Source organism: Sus scrofa, chromosome 15 (assembly GCF_000003025.6).
Source record: "Sus scrofa isolate TJ Tabasco breed Duroc chromosome 15, Sscrofa11.1, whole genome shotgun sequence".
NCBI lineage: Eukaryota > Metazoa > Chordata > Mammalia > Artiodactyla > Suidae > Sus > Sus scrofa.
In genome coordinates, this window is record NC_010457.5 from 76,212,399 (window position 1) to 76,230,147 (window position 17,749).

A 17,749-nucleotide genomic window follows, 5' to 3' on the forward strand; every position below is an offset into this window, starting at 1 on the left:
TGTTGATATGAAAAGATCATTGTTTTAGGAGGATTATTCTGATAACTGTGTTTAGGCTGAATTTGGATTATAAGGCTAGGGCTGTGTTTATCTTTGTGATAATGAGAAATCATTGTTTCCAGGCAATAGTTTATTTTTCAGCTTTGAAGGCCAGGATTGCAATGTGTTTATGGTTCTTTTAATCTAAGAACTGAAGATAGAGGGAAAACGGGCTCATATTGTTCTGGTAGAAACTGAGAGTAGTTTCTCAGCCAAAGGAGCATATGGTTCCTAGATAAGATGTTCTCTTGATGAGAGCCTACACTGTGCCAGACATTTGTTCTTTACACTTTATTCCTTACATTATATTCTTATCTGCTCCTCATCGCATCTCTTATAAAGTAGATAGTATCATCCCTTTCTTCCAGAGGTTAAATAACTTGCCAAAATTTACACAGCTTTACGTAAGTGGAAGCTGAGTCTGAAAGCAAATCCATCTTATTTCAGAACCAGTGCTCTTTACCACTTTACTATTAATTGTCTTTTAAGCAAGAATGTATTGAGCCTTTTAGCAGCAGTGCTTGTTCCCTGATTTAGAAATGTAAACTAGAAGAAAGACTATTTTTTTAAGTAAAAAAAAGTCATTTCTTTATGTTCTCTAATTATAAAATATGAAACTAGGGGATTTGCAATAGAAAAGGGAACTTTGCCTGATAGCTTACTTTCTGTGTATGATTGCCCTGTGTGTTGTTAGGTTCTTGAAAGTGTTAAGGGATGGTTAAACAAGTAATACTAGATTAAGAACAGATAGCTTGGGTAAGGGATGGCCCATTTCTAGAATCTTACTAATTTTTGCCTTTTGAACAGAGCAAAGCAGCTGTAAAATCTCCATCTAGCGGCAACTTCAGGTTACTGCCAACTTGACAGAAGTTGTGTCTGGCCCCTCTGGGGGCACTTAGCTTGTACTTAGATATAGAGCTAGACTGTGACATAGAGCAGTTTTATGTTCATTCTTTCATTTGCTTCTTCATAACAGTCCTAGGAGTTAGGAAGTATTATGCCTGTTTTTATATATGGAGAAACTGAAACTCATAAAATTTAAGTAATTTGCTCATGGTTGTAAAAGTAGTCAATCAGCATGCATACTGAGGTTTTTTTGGGACAGGTATGATAGTGATGGGGAGGGGGGAAAGAGATCACCTGAACATGATTATTAAATATGCTATATTTAGGAATGGAATTAACTAGCCACCTTTTTGAAGACTCTTGATACCTTTTATTTTTTTTATTAAAGTATAGTTGATTTAGATACTTTCCAAATTGTTCTCCAGAAAGACTTATCCATTTACACTGTGCAAAGAGGATATAATGGTACCCCTTACTGAAATCTTCGATTAAATGGGAGACCATTTGATTTTAAATGTTTCTTTTTTAAAAAATTTTTATTGGAGTATAGTTAACTTACAGTGTTGTGATAGTTTCAGGTGTACAGCAATTTAAATGTGTATTTGTGAATTATCTGCCACATTATTTTGTTTATAACATTATTTATATGTAACTTATAAGTGCTATTACTTTTTTTCACTAAGAGATAGGGAACAGAATGTGTAAAATAGTATTTTTAGAAAATAAATCTCATATAGGGTAGATTGAAACAGGGTGAGACTGTTGGCAGAGAAACTTGATAAGTGATATTTGGTCTGAATGGTATCAGAAATAAGAGGAAATGGACAAGAACCTACATGATATTATTGAGGAAGAATTATCAGGACTTGGAGTCTGAGCTGGGTGAAGGAGAAGTCAATCTCTGAAAGAAAGGGATGATACTATCTATAAGGGATGCTATCAGGGTCAGAAATGACTATGAGACTTAAATCTTTTTTTAAAGGTCCAGGATATTTTATATATGTAGCTGATGAGTTTAATCTATTTGACTTTGATAGTATTTATTCTTTTATTCTTCATTGATGCCCCCAAATGTCTTTTTAAAAAACTTTTTATTGAGATAAAATTTACATAACATAAAATCATTTTAAACCATAAATTCACCAGCTTTCAGTATATTCACAAAGTATGAAGCCATCACCACTAATTTCAGAACATTTCTATCACCCCCTCAAAGAAATCTCATACCTCTCAATTCCAACCTCCTCTTATCCCTGAAAAGCACTAATCTCCCCTCTGTCTCTATAAATTTACTTATCTGGACATTTCATATAAATGAAACCATGTAATATGTGGCCTTTTGTGTCTGGCTTCTTTCATTTAGCATAATGTTTTCATGGTTTGACTATGTTGCTGTATGTGCCTGTACTTCAAACATTTTAATGGCTGAATAGTATTCCAGTGCATAGATATACCACACTTATTCACTTATTCATCCATTCATGGGTTGATTTCACTTTTCTTTTCTTTTTTTTTTTGGCTGCTTTAGATAATGCTGCTGTGAACATTTGTATGTGGGTTTTTGTGAATATGTATTTTCAATTCTCTTGAGTATATAAGAGTAGAATTGCCTGGTCATATGGTTTAGTTTTAAAGTGGCTACCCCATTTTATATTTCCACCAACAATATATGAGAGTTTCAATTTCTCTACATCCTTGTCAACACTTTTTATTTGACATTTTAAAAATTATAACCATCTTAGGTGTGAAGTGGTATCTTGTTGAGGCTTTGACTTGCACTTTCCTAATGACTGGTAGTGTCAAGCATCTTTTCATGTGCTTATTAGCCATTTGTAGGTCTTCTTCCAGTATATATTTATTCAAATCCTTTGCCTATTTTTTTTAAAGAAAGGCTCTGATGATTTATTTTTCCATTTAACTTAATATGCACCTATTTCACTGGATACATGTGTTCATAAAACATTACTATTTTCATTCATAATCTTTATTTAAGTGGCATATGCTCATTCTTCTTTTAAATTCTGTTGCAAGCTAAGATATTCACAGAATACTTATAGTACTCATCTGTTCTGCCCTCTGTATTTTTTATTACGGCAGAATATGCATAGCAAAATTTACCACTTTAACCATTTTAAGGTGTACAATGATATTACCTACATTTTCAGTGTTGTGCAAACATCACTATTAATTTCCAGAACTTTTTCATCATCTGCAAAGAAACTCCACCCATTAATAACAGTAGGGAAACTATATTTTTAGGATCTCTTGATATGAAACTCAATTTACATTACATAAATTTATTTCAGCCTTGATCCATATTCAGGAATATATTATATAAAAGATAACATATAGTGTTCTTTAATTTTCATAATGGTCACTTGTCTTTACTATTAGTTTGCGAAAGGATGTTTTTTTTTTTTTTTTTTTTGCTTTTATGGGCTGCACTTGCAGCATATGGAAGTTTCTAGGCTAGGGGTCGAATTGGAGTTGCAGCTGCTAGCCTACGCCACCGCCACAGCAACAATAGATATGAGCTACATCTGAGACCTACACTACAGCTCATTGCAACGCTAGATCACTCACCCACTGAGCGAGGCTAGGAATCGAACCCACATCCTCATGGACATTAGTAGGATTCACTTCTGCTGTGCCACAATGGGAACTCCTCGGGATGATTCTTGAAAATGTGGTTATTTTGAAAATATGTATATTTCACTATTATATATATAATAACAAACTTATTTTTCTGTATTATGTATACTTTGAAGTTGAACTTATGTTTATATGCTATAAAATTTATATAACTTATTATTTTAGGAAACTCAAGAATACACCCGAAATGTTGTTAGATACTGCCTTGAAGCTCTTCAAGATTGGTTTGATGCTATTAACTTCGTAGATGAGGTATGTATATTTTTGATATATATAAAAGCATTGAGAAGTATTATATCTCATTTAACATTGAAAATAATGAGTATCTTTTCCTGGGCTAAGGGAAAAACGTTGGAATAAACATAAAATCATTAGACTTTGAAGAGGGAGACGTGAAAGACCAGGTTCTTTGACATTTAGGAGATTCTACAGTACATTAATCATTTTTATTTATTTCTTAGAAGGGCATGTTTTTTTTCTGTTATTAAATGTATATTTGTCAAGAGTCAAAGTCAGTTTCGTTGAAGAGGTAAAAGTGACAGTGCAATTGTGAATAGGTTGGGGGAGATTAATGGAAAGGGTATCACAGGTTTATTAATTTTGGTCAATGTTCTCCTGTGGGTGTGGATAAAGATGATTGTTATTGATAATGAACTGAGAAGAGTTGGCACAGAACATGCTGTCTATGAATTAAATAGGGCTTGCTTTTAATTGGTTAGTCAAGTTTCCTATCAGAAGCCGTTTTTATTCCTTTTATGAAGTGGGGTCAAAATTCACCATATGCAGAAGAAAGAATTTGTTTCGGACAACTCCAACCCCTCATCTGATTTCTGAACTCTAGGGAGATGCAACTCCTGTTGTCTTTCTTGGGATGGGAGGGAGAGGGTCTTTTATTTATTTCTTTTTCTTAAAAAAATTTTTTTTGACACAATCATACTTAATTGAAAAGTTAGAAGTAGAGTACAAAGAACTTTTTCTTGAACTGTTTGAGAGTTAACTTATTGTCCATTATCCCCAAATACTTTCTTTCTTTCTTTCTTTTTTTTTTTCTTTTCTTTTGACTGCCTTGTGGCATATGGAGTTCCCAGGCCAGGGACTGAATCCTAGTCGGAGTTGTGATTTATGCCACAGCTGTATTAACGCCGGATCCTTAATCCCACTGAGCTGGGCTGGGGATCAAACCTGCGTCCTTGCTGTTGCAGAGACACTGTTGATCTTATTGTGCCACAGCAGGAATTCTGCCCCCAAATACTTCAGTGTGTTTTTCCTATAAACCAGGATATCTCTTATATAAACAGATATAACCATAAAAATTAGGAAATTAGCATTAATATATTATTATTATGTAATCCTTAGAACTCATTCATGTTTTACAAATTGTCCAATGGTTGCCCTTTATAGCAAAAGGATCCTTTTTAGAGTCACATGTTCCATGTAGTTTTGTCTCTAGTTTTTGCAATGATTTCTCATTCTCTCTTTGCCTTTTGTGAAGACTATAGCTCAGTTATTTTTGTAGAACATCCCTCAACTTGGGTTTTCTTATGATTAGATTCGGATTATGCATCTTTTATAGGAATGCTACAAAAGTGATGTTATAGTGTTACAGTGTTTTCATTGCACCCTCCGTGGAGGTTTATGATCTTTGTCCTATTGCTGCTGATGTTCTCTTTGTTCATTTGATTAGGCTGGTACCAGCTAGACTTCCTTACCATGAAGTTACCCTCTTTCTCATTGTAATTAATAAACTATTTTGTGAGGAGGTGCTTTGAAGCTATGTAAACACATCTGTTATCTAATTTTCAGTTCATTAATTTTTATGTGTAGAGATCCATAGTTTCTATTTTATTCAGTGAGTTATAATTTACTACTACTATTGATGCTCCAATTTTTTCAGATATGGCCAGTGAGAGCCCCTTAAAGCAGCTTTCTGTGTTCTTTTGACTTGTCCCATTATTCTTTGAGCACTTCTTCTCTTAGGGGCCCAACAAGATGTTTCAAAAACTCACCTCATATTGGAGATTCCGTTGTGGCTCAGTGGTAAGAAGCCTTATTAGTATCCGTGAGGATGTGGGTTCCATTCCTGGCCCTGCTCAGTGGGTTAAGGATCTGGCATTGCTGTGATCTGTGGTGTAGGTTGCAGATGTGGCTTGGATCCCTTGTTGCTGTGGCTGTGGCTGTGGCTCCTATAGCTTGGGAGCTTCCGTATGCTGCAGGTTTCGGCCTTAAAAAGACAAAACAAAAAAAGCTCACCTTATATTTTCCCTATTTCTGGAATCAGTCATTTCGTTGAGCATCTCTGGTTAATTTTAGTAGAGAATAGTATTGAGAAAGCAAGATTTGGGTACTTGATGGGCTCACTGCTATGAGGTGTTATTACTCCCTTCTCAGTGAACAGAAGTTCAGAATATATGCATTTATGTATAAACATATACATATTTACGTCTACATTTACTTTTCTATTTATTCTATATATTGAAGGCTGTGAATTCAAACTTATACTTTAAATTCCAGTATAACACCACAGATCTTAACTCTAGTTTTTGCTAACAGTGAGAAGCCTGGCTTAATATATTTATTTATTTGACCAGTCCTCAAATATAGAACCAATTTCTCCACTCCAGTTGCCTCCCTTTCCCCTGCATGGATGCACTCTTCTCCCTGCACTCTGTCCCCCATCCTCCTATATATGTGGATACCTTCCTCATCCCACTTGGGCACCCGCTACCCGACTTGGACTACCCTTCTGTGGAGAATCCTTCTCACTTTTCGTGTGCTTTGAATGCTTTCAATTCCTATACCAGGTGCTTCCTCATTCTAGCTGCTCTCTTCATTCTGCTTCGGCTTTGATGCCCCATTTTAGGTGCTTTGCACATGTGTATAATCTCTTCATCTTGCTAACAGTAGAAAAGCTCAAATAATAATGGGACAAGTCAAAAGGACACAGAAACCTGCTTTAAGGGGCTCTTTGTCTTGCTTGAAATTTTATTTTTAGGGCCACATCTGCGGCATATGAAAATTCCCAGGCTAGGGATCAAATTGGAACTGCAGCTGCCAGCCTGCACCACAGCCACAGCAACACAGGATCCTTAACCCACTGAGTGAGGCCAGGGATCAAACTGCATCCTCATGGATACTAGTCGGGTTCATTACCCACTGAGCCACAAGGAGAACTCCCTCATCTTGCTTGAATTTTGATTCTTTAGTCCAGGTTGGCTCCCTGTGTCATTTCCCTCTTTATTTTGTCAGGTTCTGACTTTTCTTCCCAGGTCGGTCCCCACATGGATGCTCTCCTCACCCTGATTTGATCTGACATACTATACAGGGCTGCTTGGCTGTGTGGATGCCCTGACTCCCTGTGCCAGGCCATACCGCACTTCTGTGAAGATACTTTTCATCCTGAAAAACCACTCAGCTGCATGCAGTTGCCCTCCCGACCTTGGTTCTCCTTAACTCCCCTCCCCTACTCCCAGTGGCCCTAGGACTAAATTATTTATGAAGGGAAGAACCCCCTACTGTCTTAACTCTCATCCTGCCTGTCCCAGACTAATTTCTTCTATCCTTGATGACTCCTCCTTCAGTATTTGTATCTGCCTTTAGCCTTCATTCTGGCCGTTTTGTCCATTTGGATTCTGATTCTGCCTTTACCAAATCACTGTGATTCTTAAAATGTCTGAATGTTGGTCTTTAAGCTTAAACTTTCTTTATATAAGTGGTAATGGATCAGCTTAAAAAATATTTATTTATTTATCTTTATTTAGTTTTTTTTTTTGTCTTTTTGCCATTTCTAGGGCCGCTCCTGCGGCATATGGAGGTTCCCAGGCTAGGGGTCCAATTGGAGCTGTAGCCGCCGGCCTACACCAGAGCCACAGCAGCGCAGAATCCGAGCCGCATCTGTAACCTACACCACAGCAATGGCAACGCCGGATCCTTAACCCACTGAGCAAGGGCAGGGATCGAACCCGCAACCTCATGGTTTCTAGTCGGATTCGTTAACCACTGAGCCATGACGAGCACTCCTATTTATTTAGTTTTTTAGGGCCGCACCCACGGCATATGGAGGTTCTCCGGCTAGGGGTCCAATCAGACCTACAGCTGCTGGCTTACATCACAGCCACAGCAATGCAGAATCCGAGCCTAGTCTGCGACCTATACCACAGCTCACCGCAGTGCCAGATCCTCAACACATTGAGTGAAGCCAGGGATTGAACCTGCAACCTCATGGTTCCTAGTTGGATTAGTTTCTGTTGCACCATGCCGGGAACTCCGGTAATGAATCAGCTTTAAAGAAAACGTCCCGTCTCCACAGAGCTCCATCATGATTTCAGCCTGCTTCACTGCTTCCTCACGACCTCCAGGATTAGTCTTTCAGCTGGGGCTTTTCAGATAGAGCTTTCCTCAGGCCAATTCTTCTTGGTATGTGAAACTTTAGGAGTTATTGTTGAAGTGGTAGATCACTGAGACAACAGGAAGACTAAAATAGGGAAAACGCCAAATTTGAGCTGTGTCTGCAGCCTACGCTGCAGCTCACGGCAGCGCTGCATCCGTAACATACTGAGTGAGGCCAGGGATCATCCTCATGCATAGTAGTTGGGTTCATTACCACTGAGCCACAATGGGAACTCCAAAAATTTAAATGGATTTTTGATAGAAAAGAAAATAAGTATAGGAGTTTCTGAAAAATAAGTATAGGAGTTCCTGCTGTGACACAGTGGATTAAGGATCCGACTGCAGAGGTGTGGTTTTTGATCCTTGGCCCAGTGCAATGTTAAGGATCTGGTGTTGCTGCGGCTAAGACATTGGGTGCAGCTTCAGCTTGGATTTGATCCCTGGCCTGGGAACTTACGTATGCCTCGGGTGCAGCCAAAAAGAGAAAACAAAAAGTTTTGTACTTTGCTTTTTTTATTTTTCTTCTTTTTGGCCACACCTGAGACATATGGAAGTTCTCAGGCCAGGAATTGAACTCGTGCCACTGCAGTGACCTGAGCTGCAGCAGTGACAATGCCAGATCCTTAACCTGCTGAGCCACAAGGAAACTCTGAAAATAAGTATAGAACCTAAGGAATCAAACTATACACACACCCACACCCACACCCCCCCCCCCCGCCAGGGTTTCTTTTTTGGCAGCATCCACAGCATATGAAAGTTTCTGGGCCAGGGATCGAATCTGAACTGTAGCTGTGGCGTTAGCACAATGTGGCAATGCTGGATCCTCAACCCACTGTGCCAAGCTGGAGATCAAACCACTGCCTCCACAGAGACAAGCTGGATCATTAACCCACTATGCCACAGTGGGAACTCCCCAACAATATGCTTTCTTATGGTGTTTAAAAGTTTCTTGCTTCTTAACATGCTTTGATATATTTGTTTCTCCAAACAACCCTATGAAGTAGGGAAGTTACTGCTCTCCCTCCATTTGTTGTAGATGTTAAATGGAGATGTAGAGTTATTAAATGACTTGCCTCTAGTTGTATAGCAAATTGCTGGCAGTTCTGGTCCAGAGCCTATATCTTTCAGCTCCTTTCAGGTATTATTTCAACTATTCTGGCTATTGGCAGTGGAAAGAGATTTAGAGTCAGGCATACTTGAGTTTAAATTGTGGCTCTGCCACATATCAACTAGCTGTGTGATCTTGGACAGGTTTTTAAAATTTTTTTTATTTTTTATTTTTTGCTATTTTAGGGCCGCACCCATGGCATATGGAGGTTCCCAGGCTAGAGGTCTAATTGGAGCTGTAGCTGCCGGTCTATGCTACAGCAACAGTAATGTGGGGTCCTCATGGATCCTAGTTGGGTTTGCTAATCGCTGAGCCACGAAGGGAACTCCTAATTTTAAAGACAGGGTTGAGTCCATCTCCTCATATATTTATTTAAGATGATACTATTAGCCAGTGAGGATTAAGAGGCACATATTTCTTGTGTGATAAATATTTGTTCTTCTTGGAGTTTCTGTTGTGGCATAGCAGATTAAGAACTTGACGTAGTATCTGTGAGGATGGGGGTTCAATCCCTGGCTTCCCTCAGCAGGTTAAGGATCCAGCCTTGTTGCATGCTGCGGTGTAGGTTGTAGATGTGACTTGGATCCAGTGTTACTGTGGCTGTGGTATAGGACAGCAGCTGCAGCTCCAGATTCAGCCCTAGCCTGGAAACTTCCATATGATGCAGGTACAGCTGTAAAAAGAAAAAAAAAATTGTTCTCTTTCAACCTTGAGAGTGGAGGTCAGAAGTTTTTGTAGTAATCCAGCACAGATTAAGTAAATAATGTTTTTTGAACTGGATAAAGCCAAATCAAACAATCACATAGAAGCAAAAGATGGAATAAATTTTCCCAAAGGATAGGCCATTTAAGAATCCTTAAATACTGAATATCATGTAAGGCAACATTTATGAGTGTATAGCAGAGTAGTTTGATTCATCTCTGATAAGAGGAAAGTAGAACATATGTTTATCCAGCAAATATTTATTGAATATTTACTATTTTCTAAACACTGGGGATACATTGATGAAATGACTTCTAATTTAAGTGGCTACTGTAAACTTGACTGTCAGTCAGATGTGGCTACTATAAACTTGACTTTCTAATTTAAGGAAATGAAAGACAAGTAGATGGCTAGTTTGGTCTCAGTGCCTCTATAAAGTTGTGACCAGGGTGCTGGGGGAGAGAATAGAGTGGAATATCAGATTTACCTTAAGGGACTCAGGAAAAGCTTCCTAGTAGAAATGTCATTTGAGCAAAGTCTTAAAGGTATATTAATCCAGTGGGAGCAGGAATGTATATAACATTTGAGGCAGAGGGATTAGCATATACAAAGGAAGAGAAGTGTGGGTTAGGGATACTGCCTATGGTGCATGAGTTTATATATCAGGAGATGAAGATGGAGAGGTAAGCCCTGTCTTCTCAAGAGTTGGAAGTTCTAAGAGGTTAAAACTATAGGGAGCCATGAAACGATTATGAGTGGAGAAATACAAGATTAATATTTTGCGAAGACCACCTCCTGGCAATATACAAAGGTTTAAATGCATGTGTTAATTCAGGTTCTTTTGAATGCAAGGAAAAAAACTTTTTTGAGGCAGCCTAATTTAAAGGAGTGATTTATTATGAGTGCAGAGGCTGCTGGACTTCAGGAACTGAAGGGACAGCTGAACAGGAACTCCTGTCTCACCTTTTCTTTTCACTGTCTTTCTGCCTCTTTTTTTCTTCCCTTTCTGTAAATTGGTTTTCTGTGCTTCTTTATGTGGTTAAATATTACCTTCCTATAGTTGCCTAATGTTGCAGTTTCAACCATATTCCATGACTCTGTTCAGTTGTCAAATGAGAGAGAACCGTGCTGTCTAGGATGGGTTGGGTGACCCTGCCTTGATTCCAGTCAGATGTGGCTACTATAAACTTGACTGTCAGGCTCCAATCCCTTTGTGCGTGTGTTTGGAAATTAGGATAGAAAGGGACATTCGGAGAAAATGGGGAGGGTTGTGAGCTAGGCAGATACCACAAAAGGTGTCTTATGGAAGGTAAGAATGGAAGCAAAGGGTTATACTGAAATCTAGGCACTAAGTGTATGGGCCTCAGCTAAGGTTAGTATGGGACAGTGTGGGAAGAGAGGAGGAAGTAGAGTTAAGAGGTACTTAGAAAATCAAACACACTTTGGTGCTTCATCAGATATAGGAGGTTTGAGAGAAGGAAGGAGTCTACATTTCAGATTTGTATTATAGGAATTTGGAGAAGAAACTTTGAGGAGGATTGAGTTTTAGGGCAAAGATGCTGAATTTGGTTTGGACACATTGTATTTGCCGTCCCTGTGGGATATTATTATTATTTAAAAATTTTTTTTTGTTATTTCCCCAATACAGTTTTTTTTCTACTGTACAGCATGGTGACCCAGTTACACATACATGTATACATTCTTTTTTCTCCCATTATCGTGCTTCATCATACATGACCAGACATAGTTCTCAGTGCTGTGCAGCAGGATCTCATTGCTAATCCATTCCAAAAGCAATAGTTTGCACCTATTAACCCCAAGCTCCCAATCCATTTTACTTCCTCCCCCTCCCCCCTGGCAACCACAAGTCTGTTCTCCAAGTCCATGATTTTCTTTTCTGTGGAAATGTTCATTTGTGACATATATTAGATTCCAGATATAAGTAATATCATATGGTATTTGTCTTTCTCTTTCTGACTTACTTCACTGAGTATCAGAGTCTCTAGTTCCATCCGTGTTGCTGCAAATAGCATTATTTCATTCTTTTTTATGGCTGAGTAGTATTCCATTGTGTATATATACCACATCTTCCTAATCCAAACATCTGTCGATAGACATTTGGGTTGTTTCCATGTCTTGGCTATTGTCAATAGTGCTGCAGTGAACATATGGGTGCATGTGTCTTTTTAAAGAAAAGTTTTGTCTGGATATATCCAAGAGTGGGATATTAAGTGTTGATCTTCAGTAGACACTTGAATGTAGGGTTTGGAGTTCAGGGATGAGATTTCTGCTGAGATTTGGGAGTCGTCTTGATAGTTGGCAGTCGAAGCTATGAACTGGATAAAGTCACCTAGAACAAGAATAGAAAGCTCGAGAATAAAATCTGAGGGCCATGGAATAGAAGAGGAGTTCATCAAGTGGCTGATTTGTCATATTGGACAAGGAGGGGTTATGGAATGCAGCACTGCAGAAGAATGTGCATTTACCATATGCTAAGCCTTAAAAGACAAGGTAGAGTCTATGGCTTAGTAATTAATTAATAGATATGTGTGTTGGGTACTATGTTATCTCACTTGATTCTCAGCTGATCCAACTGCTTAATATTCCCACTTGACAGGTCAGGCAGCAGGTACGGAAAAGTTAAGTAACTTGCTCACAGTTTTATAGGTATAGGTGACAGAGTCAGGATTTGAGTTCATGCAAATCCAGGTTTTAAGGATCTGATCTTAAACACTGTTCATGATGGCTGCCTTCAAAGGAAATTGAGGGAGATTCTGATTTAGCTAATTTATGTATAATATTTTACTAAAATGATTATAGTAACAGAGGGGCAGACTTGTTTTATTTTTATTTTTGATTGTGGTAAAATTAAAATGCACATAAAATGAAATTTACCATTTTATTAACCTTTTTAAAAGTATACAGTTCAGTAATGTTAGGTATATTCAAGTTGTTGTGCAACCAACCTCAAGAACTTTCTGTTTTGCAAAACCAAAACTCCGTACCCAATAAACTCCCCATTTTCCCTTTTCCTCAGCCCCTGACAACCATCATTATACTTTGTGTCTGATTTTGACTACTCTAAGTACCTCATATAATCATAGAGTGTATGTATTTTGTGACTGTCTCATTTCATTTAACATAATGTCTTGAAGGTTCATCCATATTACGTCATGTGTCAGAAGTTAATTTTTATGGAAGTCCAACTTTTATTTATTAGAACAGTTTTCTGTAGATGTTTATTCACATGTTGAAGAAGATCTTACTCTCAGATTGGTTTTGGAAAAAACTCAGGGATGGTGAAACAGTGCAGATCTTTATAACTCTATACTGGTATTATATTAACTTAATAATAATTATTATTTTTTCTTTTTCTTTTTAGGGCTGTACACACGGCATACGGAATTTCCAAAGCTAGGGGCTGAATTGGAGCCTCAGTCACTGGCCTTCACCACAGCCACAGCAACACCAGATCTGAGCCACATCTGTGATCTACACTGCAGCTCGTGCAGCACCAGATCCTTAACCTATTGAGCAAGGCCAGGGATCAAACCTGCATCCTCATAGATACTAGTGGGGTTCTTAACCTGCTGATCTTCAATGGGAACTCCACATTAGCATAAATATCTGAGTGTTTTGGATAAAAATTTTAACAGAAGGAAACTTTACTAAAAACTTTAAAAAGCATTAGAAATTAATTTTTTAATTTTTAATTTTTCTTGTTTAAGAAGGACAAATGTGGTATACTTTTTCACTGTAGTGGTAATGTGGCCTATGGGAGTCACAAATTTAAAACATAATTTTTCACAAGGATACTGAAGGTCTATGACATACAGTGTACTAAGCTTTCCTGTATTAACTGTGTTCAGCACAGATATGGGGAGCATGTCACCCACCAGGCAAAACCTTTAGGGCTGTGGTCAGAGCCTCTTACTATTCTGAATATAACAGTGGAGTTTAGGGCTGTGGTCAGAGGCTCTTACTATTCTGAATAAAACAGTGGAGTCCAGACTAGGTCCTTAGTTTACTACTTGTTAATTTTAGGAAGTAGCAAGTTTTTAAAGCTTGGATTTCCCTATACAAAATGGGAATATTCAGTTTCTGCCGCATAGGGTTCTCATAGGAAATTAAATCTGAATAAAGTGTTAGCACAACAAAGTGTTGGCACACAGTAAGTGCTCGAGTGTTAGCTATGATTACTGTTCTCGTTACTGTTATCATGTTTGGTATTCATGCCTTTGAAGATTCCCAAATGGTCTACTGTAAAGGGAAATCTATTACATCCCTTGTTCTGGGCTAGATGCTTCAGAGGATTCAAAGTTGAGGAGTATACAATTTCTGCCTTTAAGGAACTTGCATTTAGGTGTTTAAAATGGAATAATTTTATCTACAGTGGGTTTTTGAGCCATAACTTCCAAAATTTTACTTTTAAATAAAAAAGTATAGGAATAAATTGAGGTAAAAGTGTGGTTTTAGCATTTTAAAACCTTTGAACTTGGTGAAGTGTTCTTTGACGTGGATTTTGTTTATTTCAGCCGGCACCTAACCAAGTCACTTTTCACCTGCCACTACATCGTTATTACGCTATGTTTTTAAGTAAGGTAAGAGTGTCATTACACAATTGTTTAGTTTTTGAATATTTGGAACTATGTATTAAATTAGTAATTTTTTTAATTGTAATTTTTAGGCTGTGAAATGTCAAGAACTAGATTTGGATTCTGTTTTACCTGATCAGGAAATGTTAATGAAACTAATGATTCATCCACTCCAAATTCAGGTACGTATTCAGGCTTTTAAAAGGTTTTGAATTGAGTTCCTTGGTTAAGTGATTCTTCCTTTATTTTATCTGGTGCCTTTATCATTGTTATTATAGCTAAAATGTTTGAAATTAAAAAAAGAGTTTTGTATTTTTGTATATTTAGGTGTTTTTTATTTTATGAGATTTATATTTAGTTATAATTTCCCTAGGAATTCTTTTCACTATATTTATTTATAGGAGAGTTTTAACATTCTTCAGCACTGTTTTGGGAGTCAGGAGACTCAACAAATTCTAGCCTTAGTGCTACCACTATTTTATTATCCATGTTGTTTGGAGTGCTTCACCTACTCAAGTCTTAGTTTCCCATTTGTAAAATGCGAGGAGAGAAAAGAGAAGACAATTATCCTACATACTCACTGTAGTTTCTTTCATTTCTAACATTATGATTTGGTGGACTACCTTTTATATACCTTAGGGGGATTTTCACATCAGTTTGTTTATCCTGGCAGTTTTGGATTTGTTAATCATTATTGAATTTTAACTTTGGGAGTTAGAAACAAAGAAGAGATGAAGTTATGACTGTGCTTAGTTTTAGTTGATACAGACAAAAATACATGAAGAGTTAAATATTAATGTAGTAAGAAAATTTATTCTAATCTGACCTTCTCTTACCATTCAGATTTTATTTTATTTTTATTTTTTATTTTTTTTGGTCTTTTTGCCATTTCTAGGGCCACTCCCGCGGCATATGGAGGTTCCCAGGATAGGGGTCGAATCAGAGCTGTAGCCGCTGGCCTACACCACAAACACAGCAATGTGGGATCTGAGCCACATCTGCAACCTACACCACAGTTCATGGCAATGCCGGATCCTTAACCCAGTGAGCAAGGCCAGGGATCGAACCCACAACCTCATAGTTCCTAGTTGGATTCATTAACCACTGAGCCATGACGGGAACTCCTTACCATTCAGATTTTAGAAAATGACTAGGTTGGGAGTTCCTGTTGTGGCTCAGTGGTAACAAATCTGACTAGCATCCATGAGGACACAGTTCAATCCCTGGCCTTGCTCAGTGGGTTAAGGATCTGGTGTTGCCGTGGCTGAGGTGTAGGTTGCAGCCATGGCTTGGATCTGGTGTTGCTGTGGCTCTGGCATAAGCCAGTGGCTACAGTTCTAATTTTATCCCTAACCTGGGAACTTCCATATGCTGTGGTGCGGCCCTAAGAAGATGAAAAAAAAGAAGAAAAGAAAATGATTAGGTTGCATATTGAGTTAGAGTGAAGTAAAGATTATATTGGACAATTAGCTTTGTTTTATACTTATTTCTGTGTTTCTTTAAGCATATGTGTGTGTATGTATATATATATTTATTTTATTTTATTTTATTTTTTTAATTAATTAATTAATTTATTTTTTGTCTTTTTGCTATTTCTTTGGGCTGCTCCCGCAGCATATTTTTTTTTTGAAAAGGAAAAAGTTAAATATATGTTAATGATTCCTCATAGAAAATTTCAGTAGAAATTGTTATAAATGCATCTGGGAGTCAACATGAAAAACTAACTCATGTATAAGCTCCAAAAGAAGGGAGTATATAAAACTAATGTTCATTTTAAAATTTAAAAGTATATATTTGAATTAAATATCTTAGACATTGGATAGCGTGTCAGGCTCACACTGTGATTAAGTTATAAAATATTTTTGAATAATTGTTTATAGTAACATGATTTTATATAGGTCAACTTTAGATGACTTCTTTGTCCAAAGTACTTAATTTTTATTTTACTAGGCAAGTCTTGCTGAAATCCACAGCAATATGTGGGTAAGAAATGGTCTGCAAATCAAAGGACAAGCCATGACCTATGTCCAGTCTCATTTCTGTAATTCCATGATTGATCCTGACATTTACCTGCTACAGGTAAGCCAACTTGATAATGCAGATGTTGTACTTTAGAAGTATCTCATTGGTGGGAGTTCCCTTCTTGGCTCAGTAGTTAATGAACCTGGCTAGGATCCATGAGGAGGTGGGTTCGGGTTCGATCCCTGGCCTTGCTCAGTGGGATAAGGATCTGGTGTTGGCTCTGAGCTGTGGTGTAGGTCACAGACACGGCTCTGATCCCATATTGCTGTGGCTGTGGTGTAGGCCAGGGGCTACAGCTCCAGTTTGACCCCTACCCTGGGAACTTTCATAGGCTGAGAGTGTGGCCCTAAAAAGAAAAAAAAAAAATTTTATTTGTACCTGTGGGATTTTAATTTGTAGAGGTGACTAAATGAAAACACTGAAAGATCAATGTTATTGAAAGAAGATTTTATTATTTTTATTTTCCAAAGAAAGGGGGCATGCCACACCATGCAGGACCAGAGGGGAAGTGTTAGATTTTGGTCAGGAGGCAAAAGGAAGAGTGAGGGGAAATCCGTGATCAGAACCTTTATTAGGGTTTCTATGGGAAAGGCATGGCAGAGCAGAGGAAACAGTTTAGGACTGGCTCATTTGAATAATCTTGGTAGGCTTTGGGCATAAAGGCTGCCCTTAGCTATCTGGTACCTGGCCCTTGGCAGGAGGCCAGGAGGCCAGGAGGAATATTGGCTTGGTACGTGAATTAAATAAATGGCTTGTGTGGGTGCGTATAAAAGACTTGCTTCCAAGTAAGCTGTTTACCACCTTTAGAAATTAGCTAGCCCTAAGAGAGGTAGTTTCTCCCCTAGGTATCAAAACATCATAAGACAAAACAGAAAACATGATTAATACAAGAAGCAAAACTAAATACTGAGAAAGTTTGTGGGTTTTAGTTATTTTTGTTTTTCTGTCTTTTAAAGGTTTGTGCATCTAGACTTGATCCAGATTATTTTATTTCATCTGTCTTTGAAAGGTAAGCGTAATTTTATTAAGACAGGTATTAGGAAGTATTTGGAATTTAAATTAATTTTGTTTTAACTTTAAAAAATCTGTCTCAAATTTTTTTAAATAGATTTAAGGTAGTGGATTTGTTGACAATGGCTTCACAACATCAAAACACAGTACTTGATGCAGAGCACGAGAGATCCATGTTAGAAGGCGCTCTTACATTTCTTGTGATTCTTTTGAGTCTTCGTTTACATTTAGGTAAAAAGCACTAATACAGATACTTGGGTATTAACTATTAACCTTCCTTTCTTTCCCTCTCCCTGTGGTAGTAACTGGCTTATGGAAAAAAAAGGAAGGGATGTGTTTCAAATTCTTGATATATGTTTTACCATGATACTCCTTTTAGAATATCCTT

The 17,749-nt window shown here is 37.7% G+C and overlaps 1 protein-coding gene across 1 annotated transcript in view; it reads left to right on the forward strand.

Annotated features, from left to right (window-relative positions):
- The window catches only part of UBR3 (ubiquitin protein ligase E3 component n-recognin 3 (putative)), a 225,364-nt gene that overhangs the window by 76,943 nt on the left and 130,672 nt on the right, over nucleotides 1–17,749 (forward strand). Inside the window, 6 exon segments of the mRNA XM_021076503.1 lie at nucleotides 3,703–3,789; nucleotides 14,269–14,334; nucleotides 14,421–14,510; nucleotides 16,279–16,407; nucleotides 17,307–17,359; nucleotides 17,459–17,592. Of these exon segments, the coding sequence (XP_020932162.1) occupies nucleotides 3,703–3,789; nucleotides 14,269–14,334; nucleotides 14,421–14,510; nucleotides 16,279–16,407; nucleotides 17,307–17,359; nucleotides 17,459–17,592 (559 nt within the window).